At 34.8% G+C, this 21098-nt stretch overlaps 1 protein-coding gene across 1 annotated transcript in view; it reads left to right on the top strand.

The window, feature by feature from the left end:
* Window positions 1-21098, top strand: part of Pola1 (DNA polymerase alpha 1, catalytic subunit) — a 308693-nt gene that overhangs the window by 140320 nt on the left and 147275 nt on the right. Inside the window, exons 32-34 of the mRNA XM_046425334.2 lie at window positions 3310-3484; window positions 16827-17005; window positions 18712-18843. Of these exons, the coding sequence (XP_046281290.1) occupies window positions 3310-3484; window positions 16827-17005; window positions 18712-18843 (486 nt within the window). The remainder of the gene's footprint in view (window positions 1-3309; window positions 3485-16826; window positions 17006-18711; window positions 18844-21098) is intronic.

Genomic DNA, 21098 nt, shown 5'->3' with positions numbered 1-21098 from the left:
ATATTTTTTTGCATTTTTCCATCCAGTGATACTAGGCCTTAACTTGTTTGCTTTTTTAAAAAATAGTTTATGAGGGCTGGGGTTGTAGCTCAGTGGTTGAGCACTTGCCTCACATGTGTGTGAGACACTGGGTTTGATCCTCAGCACCACATAAAAATAAATAAAATAAAGATATTGTGTCCATCTACATCTAAAAAATATTTTAAAAATAGTTCATGATTCTTTTTATTGTCTTATTCTCTTTAAATGCCCTAAGATAGGCCTCTATCTGTGGAACATGCCCCCTTTCATCATGTGTGCTAACTAGAAGTTCCCACGTCTTTTGCTTTTAAGCAGCCAAATTATTCTTTCTGTGTTTCATAGCACAACTGTATTTTTAAAATAAGCTTTGAAAATGTATGGAAACAAATTTTAGAAGGACTGTTTGCTGCCTTAAGCCAATGTGTCTTCTAAGGATAGCCTGCCTCCTAAATAGGTTCTATTTTATTTAGATTTTACATTTAGATAACTTATTCAGACTATAAATTCAGAGGATAATGTTTTGGTATCTAATTTATATTGTAGTTATTCTCTTGTTAAACCTATAGGAATTATTTGCTCAGATCTTCAATTCTGTTTGTTCACTAATTTTAATCTTTTTTTTTTCTTTACTTTCATTGGTCATAATTTCCATAAGACATGCCTTTAACATAACTATCTTAAGGGGCCAACTTATCACTCATTTTAAAAGTTTTTTCTGTTAGATCCCCACCAACAATGACAATATAATTTTGAGCTTCTGGTTGTCCCTGTGAAGTTCAGCAGTTGCTACATGGGCACTTCAAGGAAAACCAACATTGCAACCTGTTCTTAAAGTTGTGTGTGCCTTATTTTGTGCATATACCATGGGGTCTTGCTCCAGTTTGAGAATTAAGTCTCTGTGAGATATATCTTGACATAACCTACATGTTTTCCCAGTATAATATAGCAAACCTTGTTATCTAATCAATTCTGAATTCTTCCATGTTTGAACTGAGATAAGAAGTATGCTCAGAAATTTTCAATTGTTTTTTAAAAAATGTGCCTTTATATGAGAACTTCTAATGATATAATGGAAAATAACTCAAGTGCTTTTTTTTAGTTTTGAGATGCCAGCAAATGCTAGGCAGGTACTCTACCACTGGGCTATACATCCCCTAGCTCCCAAGTGCCTTTAAAAAATATTTTACCTCTAAATATTTTATTTAAACTCATTAAAAATTATTAAATGCCACTGGAAGCAGTGATGCAGGCCCGTAATCCAAGCTACTTGGGTAGCTGAGGCAGGAGGATTGCAAGTTCCAGGCCAACCTGGGCCACTTACAGAGCTGAGGATTTAGCCCAGGCACAGAATACTCCCAGGTTTAATTCCAAGTACCATAAAAAATTATTAAACTCAACAGAAAGCTATAACTCTATAAAATCAATTATATTTCACACATTAAAAGGCAGTCTGATCTATGTGGTGCTTAAAAACACTGCTTAGGGGTATTTTCACACTATTTTTGTCCTTGACTGTTGCCTTATGTTCATCTGACAAACTTCTAACAAGCTTCTAAATGGGCAACAATTAAATTTGATTAATTCTACTCAATTCCTTTTACTATGTTGTGAACTCCTGAGAAATAATAAGCAAATTTTGAAATCTGAGGTTTACTTCCTTTCTACGTGTTTCACTGTATCTTAGAAGAGGTAGAACCCAGTTTGTTTTCATCAGGAGCTATCCAGAGAGAGCGAGCCCTGCCTCTGGTCTCTAGTAAAGGCAGTGATATTGCCTCTGCTTTGGGCTGGATGCTGAGCTTAGATGGGACTGATAGTAGCAGTAATAAATGAATAGGATTCACATCATATTCAGTTCTACAGAGCAGCTGAGCACTGTGAATATTTATAATTTACTAGTTGAAATATTAAATTCTATTTCAGATGAGAGGTAGAGTAGAGTAAGTTGTTGGATGTTGGTCTTATAGGGTGATGACTTTTTTGATTCACAGGTGATGATGACATCACCAAAGAGCTGTATGTGGGCTAATTATATATAATTTCACAACTTTAATTTTTAGAGTGAAAGAGAAAGCCCTTGAAAAGAGTCTCTGATCACCTTCCTTTCCAGGTCCTTCATTCCAGTGGCCAGGTATTTGTTTTTTGAGCACTGCCACTCACCAGGATATTAGATAGATAGATAGATAGATAAATAGATAGATAGATAGATAGAATTTTTTAATATTTATTTTTTAGTTTTCAGTGGACACAACATCTTTATTTTATTTTTATGTGTTACTGAGGATCGAACCCAGCGCCCCCGTACATGCCAAGTGAGCGCGCTACCGCTTGAGCCACATACCCAGCCCCCAGGATATTATAGTAATTGTATTTATACTTCTTATACAAATATTGCATATAACTTTCTATTCCATGGGTTTTATTCTACAGTCTTTCCCCCTTGTTCATTTGCTTCTCAAGGATACATAAAGCTCTCATAGAAAATACTATTCAGGAATTAGGGAGAGTCCTTTTAGATGGTATGTAGGCTAAAATTTGGAAGTCCTTTTAGATGGTATGTAGGCTGGAAAGGATAACATTAACAGAATTGTTACTACTTTTTTTTTTTAGTTGGACCTTTATTTTATTTATTGATACATGGTGCTGAGAATTGAACCCGGTGCCTCATATATGTTAGGCAAGTGCTCTGCCACTGAGCCACAACCCCAGCCCAAGAATTGTTAACTTCTTTAAAAGCCTTTCTGACTCGACTAATTGTTACCAAGTCTTCTCAATGAGTTTTTATGATATGGCAGGTGAAATTATTTAGTCTAGCCAGTGCCATCTTGTTGGTTTCGTATTTTGACAAAACATAGAATTGAACACATGCTGAATTTATATTCTCAGACAGTGGATGAGATCGAGACTGAGAGGTTTTTTGATTGACCTACCTTCCTTCCTTCCTTCCCTCCCTCCTTCCTTACTTCCTTCCTTCTCTCTCTCCTTCCTTCCTTCCTTCCTTCCCTCCCTCCTTCCTTACTTCGTTCCTTCTCTCCTTCCCTCCTTCCCCTCATGCCCTCTAGGCAAGCATTTTATCACTGAAGTACATCCCCAGCCCCTTGATCTTTCTACTCTGCTAAGATAAACACGTGAAATGAAATGTTCAACAATAAGTCAAAAAGACTTCTTGGTGTTTAGAATTAAATTTTTTGAATTTTATGGATACATAAAATTTAAACTGTTGTCCCTCTGATCAAGCAAGTGTGTATTATTAAGTCACTCTCAACTTTACCTGTCCCTGTTTTCTTTTAGGACGGGTCAAACCTCACTGCAAGTCAGAGAGCCTATGCACCTGAACAACTGCAAAAACAGGACAATTTAACCATTGACACCCAGTACTACCTGGCCCAGCAGATCCACCCAGTTGTGTCACGAATCTGTGAGACAATAGATGGAATTGATGCAGTGCTCATTGCAACATGGTTAGGTAGGTATCCCAGGCTCTAGTAGACTTTCACAGTGTAACAGTGGTATATACAGTCCTCCTTTGTTAGGATGCCTATTTATGTGTATAGTATTGTGTCTGACACTTCTTTGTTTATGGTTAGACATTTATTTTTGTTGTTGTTTGGTTACTGTCTCCCCTCATAGACATGTGTTTGCTATATCTGTAACCTCATGCCTGCTCTACAGTTGGCATTCAGTGAGTAAATGCTGAGGCAAAAGAAAGGCTGAACATAAGATTTCAAGTACCATTAGTCACTGAGCTTACATCATTGTAAGTTTAATTAATAAGGATATATTGTTATGATGTCTTGCTTATTGATTAATCTTGTCTATTTCTAAAGGTATTTTCATGTGAAATGAGAATTTATCTTAATGTAAAATTTTTAATTTTAATTTTCTTTCAGTGTCCTCTTCTCACTTTAAGTTGGCTTGCTATTATTCTCTAGGCTTGCTGTTATTCTCTGGGAATTGACTGATCCCTAATTTCTCCTCAGCTATCCTTGAGACCTCAGTGTTTTTGCAGCATCATCCCTTTGTGTATCACTATTATTGTCATCCTTAGAAGTTTATTTCTCAACCAGCCCTAATTACATTTCTAGACAACCAGCACATAGTTCCATTACTTTTAAGGTCCTCGTTCTCTAGTCTGTTGTGCACTAAGTTGAATGTTTTTAGAGTACTATCCTTAGTGGCTCCTTGCTGTCAATAAGTCAAATCCAGATGCCACTGTCATCTCACAGACTCTAATTCTGGCAATTGTAGACTAACCTCCTAGCTCCAACCTCTATTTCTAGCTTTATATCTTATTCGGTCTACACTATATACCCTAAATAAAGCATTGCACATTCTGGCTTTGCTTCATGGAATATTCTCCTTTCACTACAATGTATCCCTTGTATCATGGGCTTTGGCATCATAGGGACCTGAATTTTAATGCTAGTTCTACTATTCATAAACCTTGGTCTACACATTGGTTTCTTGAAAGGTAGAATAGAATTACTTAGGGGGAATAAGATGTGTATGAGGTGGGTAGGAAAGATGGTGGAATTAGATGGACATTATTACCCTAAGTACATGTATGAAGACAATAATGGTATGACTCTACTTTGTGTACAACCAGACATGAAAAATCATGCTCTATATGTATACTATCAATTGAAATTCATTCTGCTGTCCTATATAACAAATTAGAATAAATAAATAAATGAATAAATTTTAAACAAAAAAGATGTGCATGGGGCAAAGGGAGTGCTCAGTGAACAGTATTGTAGCCATCTCCCAACTTCCTTTCAAATTTCAGTATAAATATGTCCAAATTCCTCTGGTCTTCAGGATTTGCACATATTACTCAGTATACCTTTGTGGAATGAGATTGGTTTTTCCACAGGTGATTATTGAGGCATGTATTTTCCATTCTGGCCCTGTTGAGTATGTTTCTGAACTTATTCCTGCCACCCCCATCCCCACTATTCCATCAGTGTCTGCTCTGGAAGTGGAAACTCATTTTTGACATTTGCCTAAGCAAAACATAATTAGGAAGATAAAATTCTGCTACCAAAATAATCATATAATGTATTCTCCAAGTTGAGTTGTATTTGATGATGTTTATAAATCCTCAGCTGGGAGGAGGGGACTATAAATGCATGATATATTTTAGCCTCATTTTTTTCCTCATATACATTGAGTGCTTCCTCTGTTGGATGCTGTGATAAGTACTTTGCATATCTTATCTCATTCAGCCCTTGCCACAACTTCATGAAGGTATGTCATATTAGTTCTCTTTTATAGAGAAGGAAGCCAAGACTTAGAGAAGTAACTAACTTGGTCTTGTCACATAGCTAGTAAGTGTTCAACTTTCATTGGATTTTAAACAATGTGTGATTCTGAAGATTCTATTCTTAACCACTGTGCTAAACTTTTTTGCAATAAATAGTGTAGCTCTGAGAGGCTAGAAAAGATGTTCTCAACCAGGTTGCTATGGTGTGGATGTATAAGCATGTGGAGCTTCATCTTTTTTTTAATGATATTTTTTTTTTATTTATAGATGGACACAGTATCTTTAATTAATTTTTTTTATTTTATGTGATGCGGAAGATCTAACCCAGTGCCTCAGATGTGCAAGGCAAGTGCTCTACAACCCCAGCTCAGGGAGCTTCACACACCTTTATGTTCCCCATGAAAACCTCAAGCAAAGCTGCTTGTTTTTGTTTTTTGTTTTTTTGGTACTGGCGATTGAACCTGGGGTGCTTAACCACTGAGCCACATCCCCAGCCCTTTTTTTGTATTACATTTAGAGACAGGGTCTCACTGAGTTGCTTAGGGCCTCACTAAATTGCTGAAGCTGGCTTTGAACTCACAATCCTCATGTTTCAGCCTCCTGAGCCACTGAGATTACAGGTGTGGGCCCGGCTAAAGCTATTTGTTTGTTTATTTATTTATTTATTTTTGTGGTGCTGGGATTTGAACCCAGGGATTTGTTCATGTGAAGCAAGCACTCTACCAACTGAGCTATATCCCCAGCCCTAGAGGTATTTTTTTTAAGCTAAATTTTTTCATTTGTGGAGTCAAAAACCTGGTGTGAAGGCAAACTGCTGCCCTTTCCTTCTTTGCTTTTGAATCTTCTAGTGACCAAGTACTAAAAGGGGTAGATGGAAAAGCCCCAGCTCATGAATGATATTTAAAAGAAGGAAGTGTAAAGCACTGCATTTTAACAAAAGAACTGGACTGCAAAGGGTGATGAAGCCTGCCTAGGTGAATAGGCCCAATGGCCACTCAGATGTATCAAGATCGGTGATGCTGAGAGAGGCCCAGATGCCGTGGTCTGGTTCTGGAAGCCATAGTTTACATTATTTTTGTTTATAATTTGAACAGGGATCAGATTTTGAGGAGAGGGTTCTAGGGACTGAACTCAGAACTTTGTGTGTACTAAGCACACACACTGCCACTGAGCTATATCCTGAGCCAATACAGGGGGCAGAACTTTACTTGCTGAAAGGTACTTTATCATGACTGTGGCTGCCTGATGAGTCAAATTTTTGCAAATTGTTTGCAAAGTCAGTAGTGGACTAATTGGTCTCCTTTTCAAAGGTTTCACATTATGTCTCATTACCGGCCAATCTCAATCAATAGAGGGAGCATTCAAGACTTGACACAGTCCCACTATATACCCATTTCTCTCCCTCCATACCCCAAAAGGTCTTTGGGCATGGGTGTGACAGTATGGATACTATTGTGGACAGCCTCTTCTTGGTGCCATGTAGCCAGTTCAAACTGATGGAAGGGCATGTGTCTTGAGCCTTGGAGGAACTGCTGCTACTCCCCCTTTTCAGCTGCCTTTTCTTATTTCTGTCACTTAAAAGTGTTTTTTTTTTTTTGCTGAGAATGTTTGAAATTGTCATCACTGTGTAGTCCTCTTCTCCTTTTCTTGTTCTTTACTCGTATCCCACCCCTGCCAGCCCCAGCAGCATATACATATCCATCTATACTAGCAACAAATCTTTTAGTCCTTTGTCTCTCCTCCTTTCTTCAAAGGAGGTTCAGTATTTTTTTTTTCTTTTCCTTTGTGATACTGGGGGTTAGACCCAGAGCCTTGTATGTGCTAGGCAAGCACTCTACCACTGAGACACATCTCAGCCTCGTGGTTTAGTATTAATGAAGTACACACCTAGAAGTGCCCATCATCATGAAGATCTGTAGAAAACATTGAAGCTCACCAGGCAGATTTCTGCAGGCATTTATTTGCCTCTGCCCTATCCAGTAGCTGGATTTTTATTTGTACCCTTTATTTCTCAATTCCTAGTGAAAAATTAGGGTGGCTATTCCCTTGGGGCTTTTAGGCCCCCGTTATAAGTTCTCCTACAGCTTACAGTTTTGGAGATGGGGAAGTGGTGGCAAAGTAAGGGAAGTGTTAGGGGGTACGTGGTTTCTAAGAGGTACAAGCTGTAGGCATAAAATTACTGTAATTTGTTTTAAAATTTCTAAATCTGTTTTCTTTATATATAAAAAAAACTGCAGTTAGTGAACTGACACTGTTAAATAAGTTGAAGTGTACAAATGTATACATAAAATACAAGCCCTCCAACTGCCTAATCACAGACATAAAATAATTCTCTTGCTTTTAATGTAGTTTTTATCTTTGATTAGTGAAATGTATTACAGTGTTGAAACTTTAGTGAAGTTTGATACTTTGTCCTTTTAGTTAGTACAAAGAAATCAGGAATAATGGCATAATTTCATTTAGGAAAATTATTAAGTTCATGATTTTGTATTTTTAAGATTCTTTTGTGGAGAGCAACTATATTTTTCAACTACCTTTTTCTTTTTCTATTGCTTTTATACTGCTTTCCTTGAAATGAAAGGCAAGCATCAAGTGTTGGTTTTATCCTGTGGCTTCACTTTGGAAATTCTCTTTCTCTCCGTCAAGATACCCCCTGAAGTCTGTCTGGTGGCATGTTGCATGGCCAGGTATTCCATATGGGAAGTCCATTTTAGTGAAAAGAAGAGAGGATAGTCTATTAAGTGAGTGAATGAATAAGTCTGTTGAGTTGAATAAGAATAATTTGTTCTCTCTAATAACTAATGGTCCTCATTATCCTACTGCAAAATGTGTATCATTTTTCAGAAACCCATGCAAGAGTATTGCTATTGGGTTTAAATAAAGCAAAAATTTTACTCTTTTTCCATCTATGAATAGGAAAAAATATAGTATTACTCTTCTTATACAATAGCCCTATGGGAAACATGGCCACTAAAACTTGGAAATCTTAGCTTTTGTTCTCTAGACTGTAGGTTTTTCTTTCTCTCTTGTTCTAGTGGAAGCTCCCTATGTTCTGTGGATGAAATATTCACAGTGTGCTCAAACATCCAGTCTTCTGTACTTAGCAAACCAGGCTAGTGATGAGAATAGTCAAAAGTTCATTCTTGAATTTCATCTTTTAATAAACTTATATTTCATGCATAGCAGTACTTAGAATTATATATAATATCTTTCCTCCAATGAGTGATGAATTGTACAATAACTGTAAAGTACATTTCTTTATAATCAGTGATAAAATTTCAGGTATTTGGCTATCAAGACATTTTTCTCATTGTTCCTGAGAAATTATTGGTGTTTAAAGAATCTGAGAATTTAGAATTTAATGTCTGAAAACAGTGCTTAAGGCAAGACAGAACACACTTAATCCAGTGTGTTCCTGGGTTAAATTGGAAAAAGAAATCCTTTTTGAATGGTCCACACCATTTAAGTTACAGAAGGTAGTTTTTATCAATAGTCAAGGTCTAGTAATATCTTCTAAGAATTAAATGCAGTAGGCTAAGCAATGATTGGGGGAACTTTTGACAGACCCAGGGACATAACACCTACAAAAAAAAAAAAAAAGAATGGCTGAAGTAGAATGATGCCACTAACAGTTGCCTCAGGCATTACTTTGTCAATAAAGAATTTTGCCTTTTTTCATGATTAAGCTTTTACAAGAGGATCCCATTAAAATAAGTTTTGCTTCATGTATGCATAATATGTCAAATACACTTCACTGTCATGCATATCTAAAAAGAATAAAGAAAAAATAATGTACATATAGAGCTATCATTTCAAAAACAAAATATTCTTAATTGTAACACCACACCAAATGCATGATAGGATGTTAAGGGAAGTCTTGAGAACTGATAAGAACCTCCTATTACGGGATGGAGCACCATCCCAAGCACATCATCCAGTGGCTCATGCTCCCAAGCTAGTCTACTTTTGTATTAACTGAACTAATTAGTATCAAAGTTCTGCAATACCCAGCATCATAATAGGCACTGTGAAGGACACAAAGTTGACTCAGCTATGGATTCTTTACTTAAATTATGAACCATTTGATTGATTGTACTGCCATGGGGATGTCTAGTGGACAACATAGTTCATGTCCTGAAAAAAGGGGGGGGGTGCGGTTATCAGAGTAAAGAGACATAGAGACCACACCTGGCTGGGGTCACCAATAAAAAAGTTTATAAAAGTGAAGACATTTGGGGCATTGCGTAAATGGGCTGTGTAGAGGCCAGTATGCAGTTGGGCTTGAATCTCCACAGGGCTAATCCATTCTGTCTCAGTTACTCCCTGCAGCTCTTTAGAGAATTCACAGAGAGCCTCTCCGGTGGTGTCAGTTGCACAACTTGCACCTCAGTTATGCAAGGTTTTTCTATCTCAGTAGTATACAGCACTGAGGGCCACCAGTGACATTGCTCCCTTAATGTAAGCAGTGAGACCTGAGAATTTTGAACCAAACCAGAGCATTCTAAAATATTATTTTAATTATGTATGCCAAAATGACACTTATCAAGATTGTGTTGCTTAGGCTGGGGATGTAGTTTGTGGTAGAGCATTTGGCTAGCATGCTCAAGGCCTCAGTTTCCATCCCATTACTGCTGAGGAAAAAAAAAGGTTGTGTTGCTTATAGATAAATGACTTAGACATAATAAATAAAAAAGCTGAATACAACATTATACATACATATTTAAACTATATTATATATTATGAATAAGACATAGGGTTAAGGTAGTGGATTATAAGTAACCCATTGCTGACTAAATATTAATACCCATATTTTAATATTAAAAATAACAGTTTTTACAAAAAAGGACAATAACAATTACTAACTCACTTGCTGTCTCCTTCCCCCACTACATCTGCCAAGATGGCTGGAAGAGAAGATGGCTTTGTTGTGAGACAGTCAATCTTTGATCTATTGTTTAATTATTATTATTTGCCAAATATTTTTTCAGCATAAAGTTATCTATTTTCTCAGGTTTAAAAAGAAATAAGATACTTCTAAAGTGTTTCTTGCTCTAAGATACAGATTGAGCATTGCTAATCTAAAATGCTCTAGAATCTAAAGCCTTTTTAATCAGAAACATGATGCCACAGTGAAAAATTAAATTACCTAACCTCATGTAATGAGTCATATTCAAAACACAGGCACACTAAAAATATTGTATAAAATTATGTATTGAGCTGTTTATATAAGGTGTATATGAATTGGGAACTTATCCCCAAGAATCTCATTTTGTTTGTGCAGATATTCTAAAATCCAGAAATATCTGAAATCTGAAACATGTCTGGTCCCAAGCATTTTAAATAAGGGATACTCAACTTGTATACATTTCAAAAAGTTAAAATTCATATTCAGGGCTATCATCAAGGGCATTAAAAAGTTGAGGTCATAAGAATGGTGCCCATCGGTAATTTTTTTCTGTCAAGATTTTGGGAATAACAGGGTGCACACCTATAATCCCAGTGGCTTGAGAGGCTGAGGCAGGAGGATTGTGAGTTCAAATCCAGCCTCAGCAACTTAGGTGAGGCTGTCAGCAACTTCGCAAGACCGTTTCTAAATAAAATACAAAAAAGGGCTGGTACCAAAAAAAGAAAATTTTGTGAATTGTCTTCTCTAGTACAAATTATGGGTGTTTATTTAATCCAAAGGTTTTGCTATTATTTCTTTTTAAAATACTAAGAAGTTTTGCATTGTCTGAGTATTATTTATTTGAGTTTATTATTTTTTTTATTATGGAGAGGCTTCTTTTTGGTGTGAAAAGCAGTTTGTGTTGCCTGCCATTTGCCATTTGTACAACAAATTGTTTAAGTTGAATCTATGGTATTTTAAAAACTTTTATGGAAAAATTTAAATATTCATGGTAGTAGAAAAATTTTTAAATAAACTTTCAATTTGTCATAATCCACTTTCAGCAGTCAACTATGGCCAATCTTATGCCTCTTTCCCACCCTCCCCAATTACTATGAAGTGAATCTTATAATTTTATTTGTAAAGATTTTGTTCCTGCATTTATAAAAAAAAATAAAGATTCCCCCTTTGAACATAACCAGAGCACTACCATCATACCATATCAAAAACCCCACAGTTCCCTCTTCATTTCATCACATATGCAGTAAATATTCATGTTTCCCTGATCATACTATGAATGTACTTTTTAAGAAACTCCTTATTTGAATTAGATTATAATCAGTGTCTGTATGATAGTTTATCTCCTTTGTTTCATTCTTTTTTTATTTTTGGATCCTCCCAGTTTATTTGTTAAATGTTTTTTTTTCCTGTAGAATTTATCTCATTCTGTAGTTTTCTGATTGCACTGAAGTAGTATCCTTATAGGTGTTCCTCTGTCCCCTGTATTTCCTGGAAACAGATCTAAAAATTTGTAAAGACACACACACACACACACACACACACACACACACACAGCAGATATCTCCTAGTTGACTAGCTTTCTTTTTCAATATCATTTACATAGAAAATCTTAAGAGTATCATACAGTAAGTTTATCAGGACACAGAGAAAGAACATTCCCATTATCCCAGAATGTTGCCTTATGTCCATTTCTATCAAAATCCACTCACAAGAGCTGCTCATCTGATTTCTATCACCATAGATTAATTTTGCCTATTCTAGAATTTTATATAACTGTTTTCCTGCAGCATGTTCTTTTTTGTGTTGAAATTCTTTCATTTAGTCTACTGTTTTTGAGATCCAACTATCTTGTTGATCATATCTGAATTCATTTTATTTCATTGCTGAGTAATATTTCATGGTAGAGTATACCATTTCATTCATTCTGCTGTTGGTGGGTGTCTGAATTATTTTCATTTTGAGCTATTATGAATGAAACTACTGTAAGCATTCTTGTATAAGGCATTCACTCTTTAAAAATTCACTATTTTCCTTTAATCGTGCTGTTTTTATTTTGTATATTGTCCTGAAAGAAGTCCAAATACTGAGCCTAGATTTGTGAAAGAGAAATTATTTACTTTTTTAATATATTTTTTTAGTTGTAGTTGGACATAATGGCTTTATTTTTTTTTTTTTAATGTGGTGCTGAGGATTGAACCCAGTGCCTCACACGTGCTAAGCAAGGGCTCTACCACTGAACCACAATGCCAGCCCCAAGAAATTATTTATTTCTTACAGGAAATTTTCACCAAAAAATATTCACAATAAAATCCATTAATTAGCTTTCCTAGCTTAAATGATTTATGTTACAAACACATGCTTGGGAATACCAGGTACTTCCTTTACTAATTTAGGATTTCATTTATTTAGAATTTTCCTCTCTCCACTTGCGTGAACATATATAGCTAACTGGCTTTACTGTAGTCATTTGCAGTTGTGTTAATAGAAACTTATCTTTGGAGAAAGGGAAATATATGATCAAATGTATCCATTTGCCTTGAGTTATGAACCCATTTGAAATATTCCATTGGGAATAGTAAGAGGCAAACATTCTTAAAACAGGCATGTAGCTTACAATGTTTATTTAGAAAGTGCAGTGGTAGACAAATAATTTTGTGCCAAATGTCACAGGGAATGTGTGATCAGACTGTGGTGATCTTAAGTAAAAACAGTACTTCTAAACTCATCCACCCCAATGCCTGTGATGTTACTTTCTATAAATACTTCTTGAAACATGAGAATCTTGATCCTCTTGCCAAAATAATGTGAAATCCTAGAAATTTTCTAATTATAAATGACAGTATTTTAATTTCATTCCAGTACTGCTTCTGTCCCTCCCATCCCAACACAAGTGACTCAATCACTGCAAGTCACAGGATTGAATTAAAGCATACGCCTTTCCTGCTTATTGTGGGGGAAACCACACCTGTTCTTCTGCCAGATGACTGATTTTCCAAAGCCCAAGCAGGTTACTCCTTCCTTTATTCTGTACCTGACCAAATGATTCAAGTCACTTATCAAAAACTACTCTAGTAGAAGTAAAAGTTCCTTTTTTACAATGGGGCATAAAGTTTATTTCTTTAAGCCAGTTGTTCAGAGAAAGCTCTCAGTAGAAGAGGTAAGGAATTTGGAATTCAGTTTTTACATGTCTTGCTCAAACACTAATATGTTTATGCATTGTATAGTGAACAGTTTAGTATTAATTATACAGCATATATACATGTAGGGAAAATGTCATGATAAAGGTTTTGTTTTAACATCATTTCTGATGGATGTGTTTACTTTTGGAGTGACAATAATTGCAAAGGGAGTTTTATGTAGCTGCTCTGTTTTGCACACTTTAAAATTCAAAATCTCTACCTCTAGGTGGCAGCACTAGATACTTTTTTCCTGTTTTTGCTCCAACCTTAATGAGTTATGGTATATGCAGTAAAACTTTTAAGTCTTCTGAAACTTCGAAATAGGCTGCTATTACCAATTTCATGAGGATTTGGAAAAATTAATTTATATCTTGAATAAGTTTGGGACTTGTTTAAACTTAGATTTTTACTGTTTCAAAAACATTTCCAGCAGGAATGATGCTTAGTTTTTTTCAATGTGGCACAGTATGTTTTCTTAATTTAATTTAGCCCTCTTTGGTTTGCTCCTGAATTTATAGTTGTTCTTCCAATAAAATCACTTTTAAATGATGTTTTTCATTAAAGCAACTTGTACAGGGATCATTAATACCTAATACTTTAAGGTAATTACAGTTTCTTTATCCTTTATATATTTTTTTAAATATCAGACACTATACCTTTATTTTATTTATTTATTTTTATGTGGTGCTGAGGATCAAACCTAGTGCCTTGAATGTGCTAGGCGACTGCTCTACTGCTGAACCACAACCCCAGCCCCCTTTCTTTATATTTTTAAAATTTTACCATTGAACTGGGTTGGGGCTATATAGAATTCAGTGGTAGAACCCTTGCCTGGCATGTGCAAGACCCTAGATTTGATCCACAGCACTGAAAACAGAACTATGGCCAACAGAATACTAAGATTGTAACTCCTCCCCCTGAAATAAATCAGTTTGAAAATAAGTCTGAAGTAATTAGCTATGTCAGTTGTTTTGTTCCTGCCATGGGAAGATAGAAGTATTGGTGGAAATGGACATTTACAGTAGACCTTTCATAAGGCCTAATACCTTCTCATAAATTTCAGCTAGTCATTGGGCATTTCTCTTTACTATCGAGATGGGTCCTATCCATTTTTGACTTACTCGGTGGCCAGGCTGCCCTGGGCCAGCCATGCAGCTTTGTACACTCAGGTTCACTAAGTGAGCCAGGGCTGGTGGAGAGTGGTAGAGAGCAGCTCCTATAGCTTCCTTTTCACCGGCCAGTTTTATATGTGTGTAAGCCAGCATTGTTTCATTCCTTGATTTTCAGACTGTGAAAGAAGCTAGAAGAATCTTGCTTATTTTCTGATTGGTACTGGCCAGGGTAGTTGATTGATATTCATACAGTCAGCGAAAAGGTGAAGCTGCTTTCTCATAATTGCAAAAAAGCAAGGCATTATGTGAATTGGATTCACAACTAGAGTTTAATGAATTAGCAACAGTTACTCTTTGCCACAGAGAAGAAATGGCCTCATTCATGAGCATGGTCTCTCACTCAGTTCTGTTGCCTCTCCTTATCTTTAAATGTGAGGGTATGTACTCCCACATATTTCACTAATTTTTTGTTTCTCTAAGGGATAGGTAACTTAGAAAATATATAATGAGTTTTGGAGCCAAGTGACATGTTATAGTACTCTGTCTCTGATGAATAATTTTTCAAATTATTCTGAATGTGTATTCTTTTAAATTAACTTTTACTGGTACATTATAGTTATGAATAATATTGGGATTCATTGTCGTATTTGTGCATGCACATAACATAATTTGTACAAGGAATTGAACCCTGGGGTTTTCCTACCATTAAGCTACATGCCCAACCTTTTTTATCTTTTGAGATAGGGTCTTACTAAATTGCCCAGGCTGGCCTTGTGCTTGCAGTCCTCCTGCCTCAGCCTCTTGGGTAGCTGGGATTACAGACATTTACCACCACACCCAGCTTTGAACGTGTGGTTTTTATTGTATACTATCACTTTAGGAAATACTATAATTCCTACAAAGAGTAGCTATTAACTTCACATGTAGCATGAGCGGGTGTTTCATGTATTTTTCTAAATACATAATCTGGAGTGAATTCAGTCTGCATTAGGTTCATTAATTATTTTTTCATTCAATCATTAATTATTTTTTTCATTCAAATCACATTTATTGAGAGCTTACCATACTTTAGGTACCAGTGAACTAGATTTGTTCTTTATTATCTCATTTGAACTTGAAGACTGTATGGTCAGTGACATTACCTCAGTTTTGCAGGTGAGAAATTTCAGACTGCATCTCACTCATCTTCTTTGTTTGGCATCTTTCCACTGTGTAAGAATTTGCCTTAAGTACTTCATAATTAGTAGATGTCATTCAGTGACTGACCAAAGAGGATTTAGGATTTCATCACTGAATTCTGAATACATGTGTTGGATTATGTACCTATGCAGCTGTTGATAGCTATAAAATAATTTTTAGATATTTGGTATCTAAAATTTGGTATTTTTGAACTTTGAGCTCAGTTACTATTTTAGATTACTTATTTACATTTATACTAAAATAAATATGATCGCTTTCTTTAGATTTCCAAAAGATTAGATAGAACTTCAGGGATTGCTCTGAGAGTTTCAAGAAAATAATGTAGTGTGGGATAATTATCTTTAATATAAATTCAAATAGTAAATTTTGACAGATATGCTTTGAACAAGGAAAAATTAGCCTAATTTTTTTTCTTGAAATAGTTTGTGAAAACAAAGTAGCATAAACTATGCATGGATTGATTTGTGTTGTTCAATTAAAATATGAAAATATATTTGGTTTCAAGATTGTCAGAGATGTTTTGGCCCATAAATCTGTAGATCCATTGTTTTTACACATATTTTAAATTTCTGAATTCCAAACACCAAAAAAAAAAAAAAAAAAGCAATGTTGCATTTTGCCTCAGATGCTGGTACTGAATTTTAACCACTGAATTAGATTGCAACCTACATGCTGTTAACTACTGAGCCAAGATGAAATCGACCACTGCATTGAAATCAGGGTTAGCAGTTGTATCTGCACTTGAAGGGGTTGTAATGACAGTGAATTTGTTTTCTTTAATGGGATCTTTATTCTGTTTTTAGTTTTAATGGTGACATTTTGATTTTAAGAGTATTTCTTAATAAGAACACACATTTATTTGTAGTCTTTTTACTGTAACTTTAAGAAAATACTAAAACATTCTATAAAATAGTTGCTTCTGACCAGACATCCTGTGGCATATGACTGCATTCTATTGTTGCAGTTACTTGTTTGATTTATAAAGTAATCTCTTATAAAAAGAGAAATCACTTGTCCAAATGATCTTGAGTTCAAATGGTTGTGCATGTGTGTATATGAATTTAAAATAATTTTTTTGGTGAGAGTTTTCTTCTTTGAGGTAGTTTTTGGATAAATGCTCTTCTGATTTTTTTTTTTTACATTCATAGGACTAGACCCCACCCAATTTAGAGTTCATCATTATCATAAAGATGAAGAGAATGATGTTCTACTTGGTGGCCCAGCACAGCTCACTGATGAAGAGAAATACAGAGACTGTGAAAAATTCAAATGTCCATGTCCTACATGTGGAACGGAAAATATTTACGATAATGTCTTTGATGGCTCGGTTAGTTATTTCTTTTAGTTAGTTTCCTTTGATTTTATGGTTGATCTAGTATAAACCTCCCCCCTTCTCTATAGGATATGGAAAAGGGAAAAAACCCACTTAACACATTGATTTTGTGCTTTTAAGGAATTTTCGCATCATATGAATTCTGCCCTCACAACTCACTTTATTTCTACTTAAAAATGCATAATTGAACATGATTAAATATTGTTTTTGCCTTCCTAGAGTATTTGACCTTGTTTTTAAAATGGAATCTCTTAGAAATTCTAATTATCTTAAAGTATTTTTATTGTAATTCCTTAATTAGTAACCTGTATTTCCCCACTCCCAACCCCCATTTATTAAGACTTAGAGCAGTATTTTCCTTTATCTTAAATCAAGTTAATGGGAACTAAGTGTTTTGGGAAAGTTTTTGTTTATCTTTACACATCCCACTTACCTCCTTTTGACAAAGGTACTTTTCTTATCTTTTTTGCTGTCTTTGCCTATCAGACATTTAAAAAGTCACTGGGAGACATTCCTCTCAAGAAGTACTGCCAAAAAATGTATCATTGACCTTGGATCAGAACTTGAAACTTGGCCAATTTACTTGATTCCACTGCAGTGTTATGCATGTACTAGCCATTGGCAAATGAGAAAGCAGCAGAACCCTGTAAAACCTTGAAACTGAAAGAAAAGACATCCTTTATCTAAATTAAAAGTAATTATTTTAAGTTAATTTGGACAAACAGCAGATGTTTTGCATTTTTTTGAATCAAAACAAAGCAGTCTTTGGAAGCAAGTGCAAGGAAGAGGCAGACACAGATCAGCAATACTTGCTAAATCCTTGAGTTTTGCTTCATTACAGCTGTAAATAAGATAGTTAATTGCATGGAGGCTTGACGACTTGCAGATGGGCTAACTGTGGAAGAGCCGATGTCAAGCTCTAAAATCTCTTCCACCTGGAATTGCTTAGTGTGGCGGGTAGGGTTATGTACCAGATTGGAGCAAGGAAACCAAGATGTTTAAGTATCCAGAAGGAAAACAAATGCTCTAGAAACCCCAACAATTTTCCTATATATTACATTTGCTTTGTCTTTGTTTAAAACAAAACACAACACAACAGAATGTTTTTGTGCACTACTAATAGTAATTAAAATTTCTACTCCCACAATATGTTTGATTTTTTGAAAACATGAAGAAATTTTAGATTTTCCAAACTGATGATAAATGATATTGCTATTGTGGTGCAAAACTTTTATTTTTAGGCTGTATTCTAAAATTAAATTGACACACTGAAAGCAAACTAATGTCAAGGGGTTTCAATTTATTTTCAAATTTAGAATGAATTAATACACAAATTTAAAATTTTGATCATTGTCCCTGAGATGTTTATTTCCAGTAACATTTCATTGGTATTCAGAGGGAAAATTGTTTAAAAAGTGCATTTATGGATAGAGTCTGTCAAGTACTGAATGTAAAATAGTGACTTCAGAATTATCCCTTTGACTTTGTACTCCACCATGATAATGGTAAAGGAGTAGAAAATATGCATGACCAAAGGGGTCTTTGGGAGGAACATAGTTGAGAAAATAAAGTTAGAAACTCACCAATACAAGGAATTAAGAATATTGTACACAAAGAAAGCATGCTGTTTTAAAGTACACTAAAAAGTTCTATAACTTGGCAATAACTTTTTGTGTACTCATCTGTCCTGATTTTTATAGGGAACTGATATGGAGCCCAGCTTGTATCGTTGCAGCAACATTGATTGTAAGGCTTCACCTCTGACCTTTACGGTACAGATGAGCAACAAATTGATCATGGACATTAGACGGTGCATTAAAAAGTACTATGATGTAAGTATCCATAATGAAGTTTTTATGTACATGATATATTGAGGTTTAGTACTTATTTTTTTGGTTTTAATAAAACTATAAAATTTGGAAAGGACTTTGGAGAAAATTCCTGGCGAAATACTATGAATAAAGATATAACAAAGTATGTAATTTTGGCATATTAGCATGACAAATGATTTGATTTTCTCATGGACATTACATCTCTTTCATTAATGAGCTATATTTTAAATAATGAAATTTTGTTTTCAAGAAAAAAAAATGAGAATATAATCAGATTTTTTTCCATCATATAAATAAGGGGTCACTCAAATCTTTGGACAAATGAGGAAAAAATCAATATTACGTATCTTCAAGAAGTAGAGCCATAAGATTATGGGTGGTAATTTTAATAAAGTACCTATTACTGAATATTTTGTGTGTGTGTGTGTGTGTGTATATATATATATATATATATAAATCTGAGCCCCTTTCAAACTTAATTTTCTGAGAAAATCAAAAATAAATATTTTTTGAATTTAAATACAATTTGTCTGGGATTTAAAAGAATGCCTATTTTTTAGAAATATATAGTAAAAATCCCAGAACAGTAACTGAGCTGTCTTCATTAGGAAAAAGCTTTTAAAATAAACATTTAAAAAGACCCCATATTTCCCATTTGATTTTTCTCAGTGTTTCATTATATCATTTGTCATATAAACAAATTTTCTGTTATTTGAAAGTTCATTTTGTCTTTTTTAAAGAAGCTTCATTGACAAAGCAACCTCCCCAACCACCACCACTGCAAATGCTGAGGTTCTTTTTTAGGTAAAAACCATGACTTTTATCAACATCATTCTATACTTTCTACTTTTATGGTAATTAACATATAACATTAGCATTTTCTTCTTTAGAAACTCATGTGAAATCGTGAGAGATTATTTGCCATAATAATAAAAACACTCATGTAAAAAATGAGCATAATTAGGATGAAGAGTGAAAACAGAGTTCCAGTATGTGATTTTGGCATAGAATAACTTATCTTTGTGGGGAAAAAAGTAAGTAGGTTTGCCTGAAAATTTAAAAAAATAATAATACTTATGTCTACATTTGAGAAAATCTGAAAAGTTTTAGTGAATAATGCTATGCTGCACTTAATGAACAGTTGGATGGAAATAAAGGTTATCTGTGGGGTCACATTCCACAGTAGATGAAATGTTTAGCACATGAAATGTTAGTGCTTTATTTAGCATGAAGAGCCCAAATCAAAACTATTCAACTTCTCATTTACAGACCCCATTGAGGAAAGTGTGATTCTTGAGACTTGGGAAGAATTCTGAGGTTTTTCTCTGTTTAGTCTATCAAGATCTTTACCATGGAAATGTTAATACTAGAAGAAACTCATCTATTTCCTTCTGAGAAGGAACAGTCTGTTTTGACTAAGTTGAGAATAGGCAGAAAAATGATCTTCTGTATAATTGGAAATGTCTCTGAACTGAAAGATTGATTTCTAACATAATTGTGTGGTGTGTGTGTGTGTGTGTGTGTGTGTCTGTTGTTGTTGTTATGGTGGTGGTTATAAAAGTATTTTTCAAGCTAAACAGCCAGCTTTTAGGGATCTAGTTATTTAACACAAGGTTTCTATAGTGTTTGCTCTATCTTCTCCACCATCCATCTCACCAACAGCAAATAACAGTTTTCCTGTAATTAACTGCCCACATGGTTGACTTTTCTAAGGAATTTTTGATCAGAATAACCCAGTGTCACTCCTGTGGTTGATTGCTTTAACTGTCTTCAAAATTTGGAACTAACTTTCTGATCTGAACTACTTTCTGATCTTAATCATATATGATTGGATGGGAGAGAAATAAATCCATTGTTTTATTTTCATGGTCCTATGCTGAGCAAATGTTTCGAATATTTTTAAGCTCAGAGCTTTTGTACAGAAAGCACATGTACCTTTAGTTTCTCTTTCATTGATAGGCCATTCTGTCTCCGACTGATCACAGACCTAAAGGAACTTTTGTCAGTAGAAGGACATGACATTGAGTTCCTTTTGTTATTGTGCCTCAGGTGATGCTGCTTAAGTTCAGTGTGATGTATCATAGTGATGATAATCAAACTGGATACCACAAAAGCAAGTATACTGGAGGCAAGGATATTATTGCTAGTAAGAACTAGGGTTAAGTGACTATTCTTTGAGCTAGTTACCAAAATGTTTTCATTTTAAAATATTATCCTCTATACATAAAAAATTATTTGTAGTCTGACAGCAACTT

Source organism: Marmota monax, unplaced genomic scaffold (genome assembly GCF_021218885.2).
Source record: "Marmota monax isolate L192 unplaced genomic scaffold, Marmota_monax_Labrador192_F-V1.1 WCK01_AAM20220418_F8-fsc00075, whole genome shotgun sequence".
In the NCBI taxonomy this organism is placed as follows: domain Eukaryota; kingdom Metazoa; phylum Chordata; class Mammalia; order Rodentia; family Sciuridae; genus Marmota; species Marmota monax.
The sequence above is the reverse complement of the archived record's forward strand: the minus strand, read 5'-3'. Positions and strand labels throughout refer to the sequence as shown.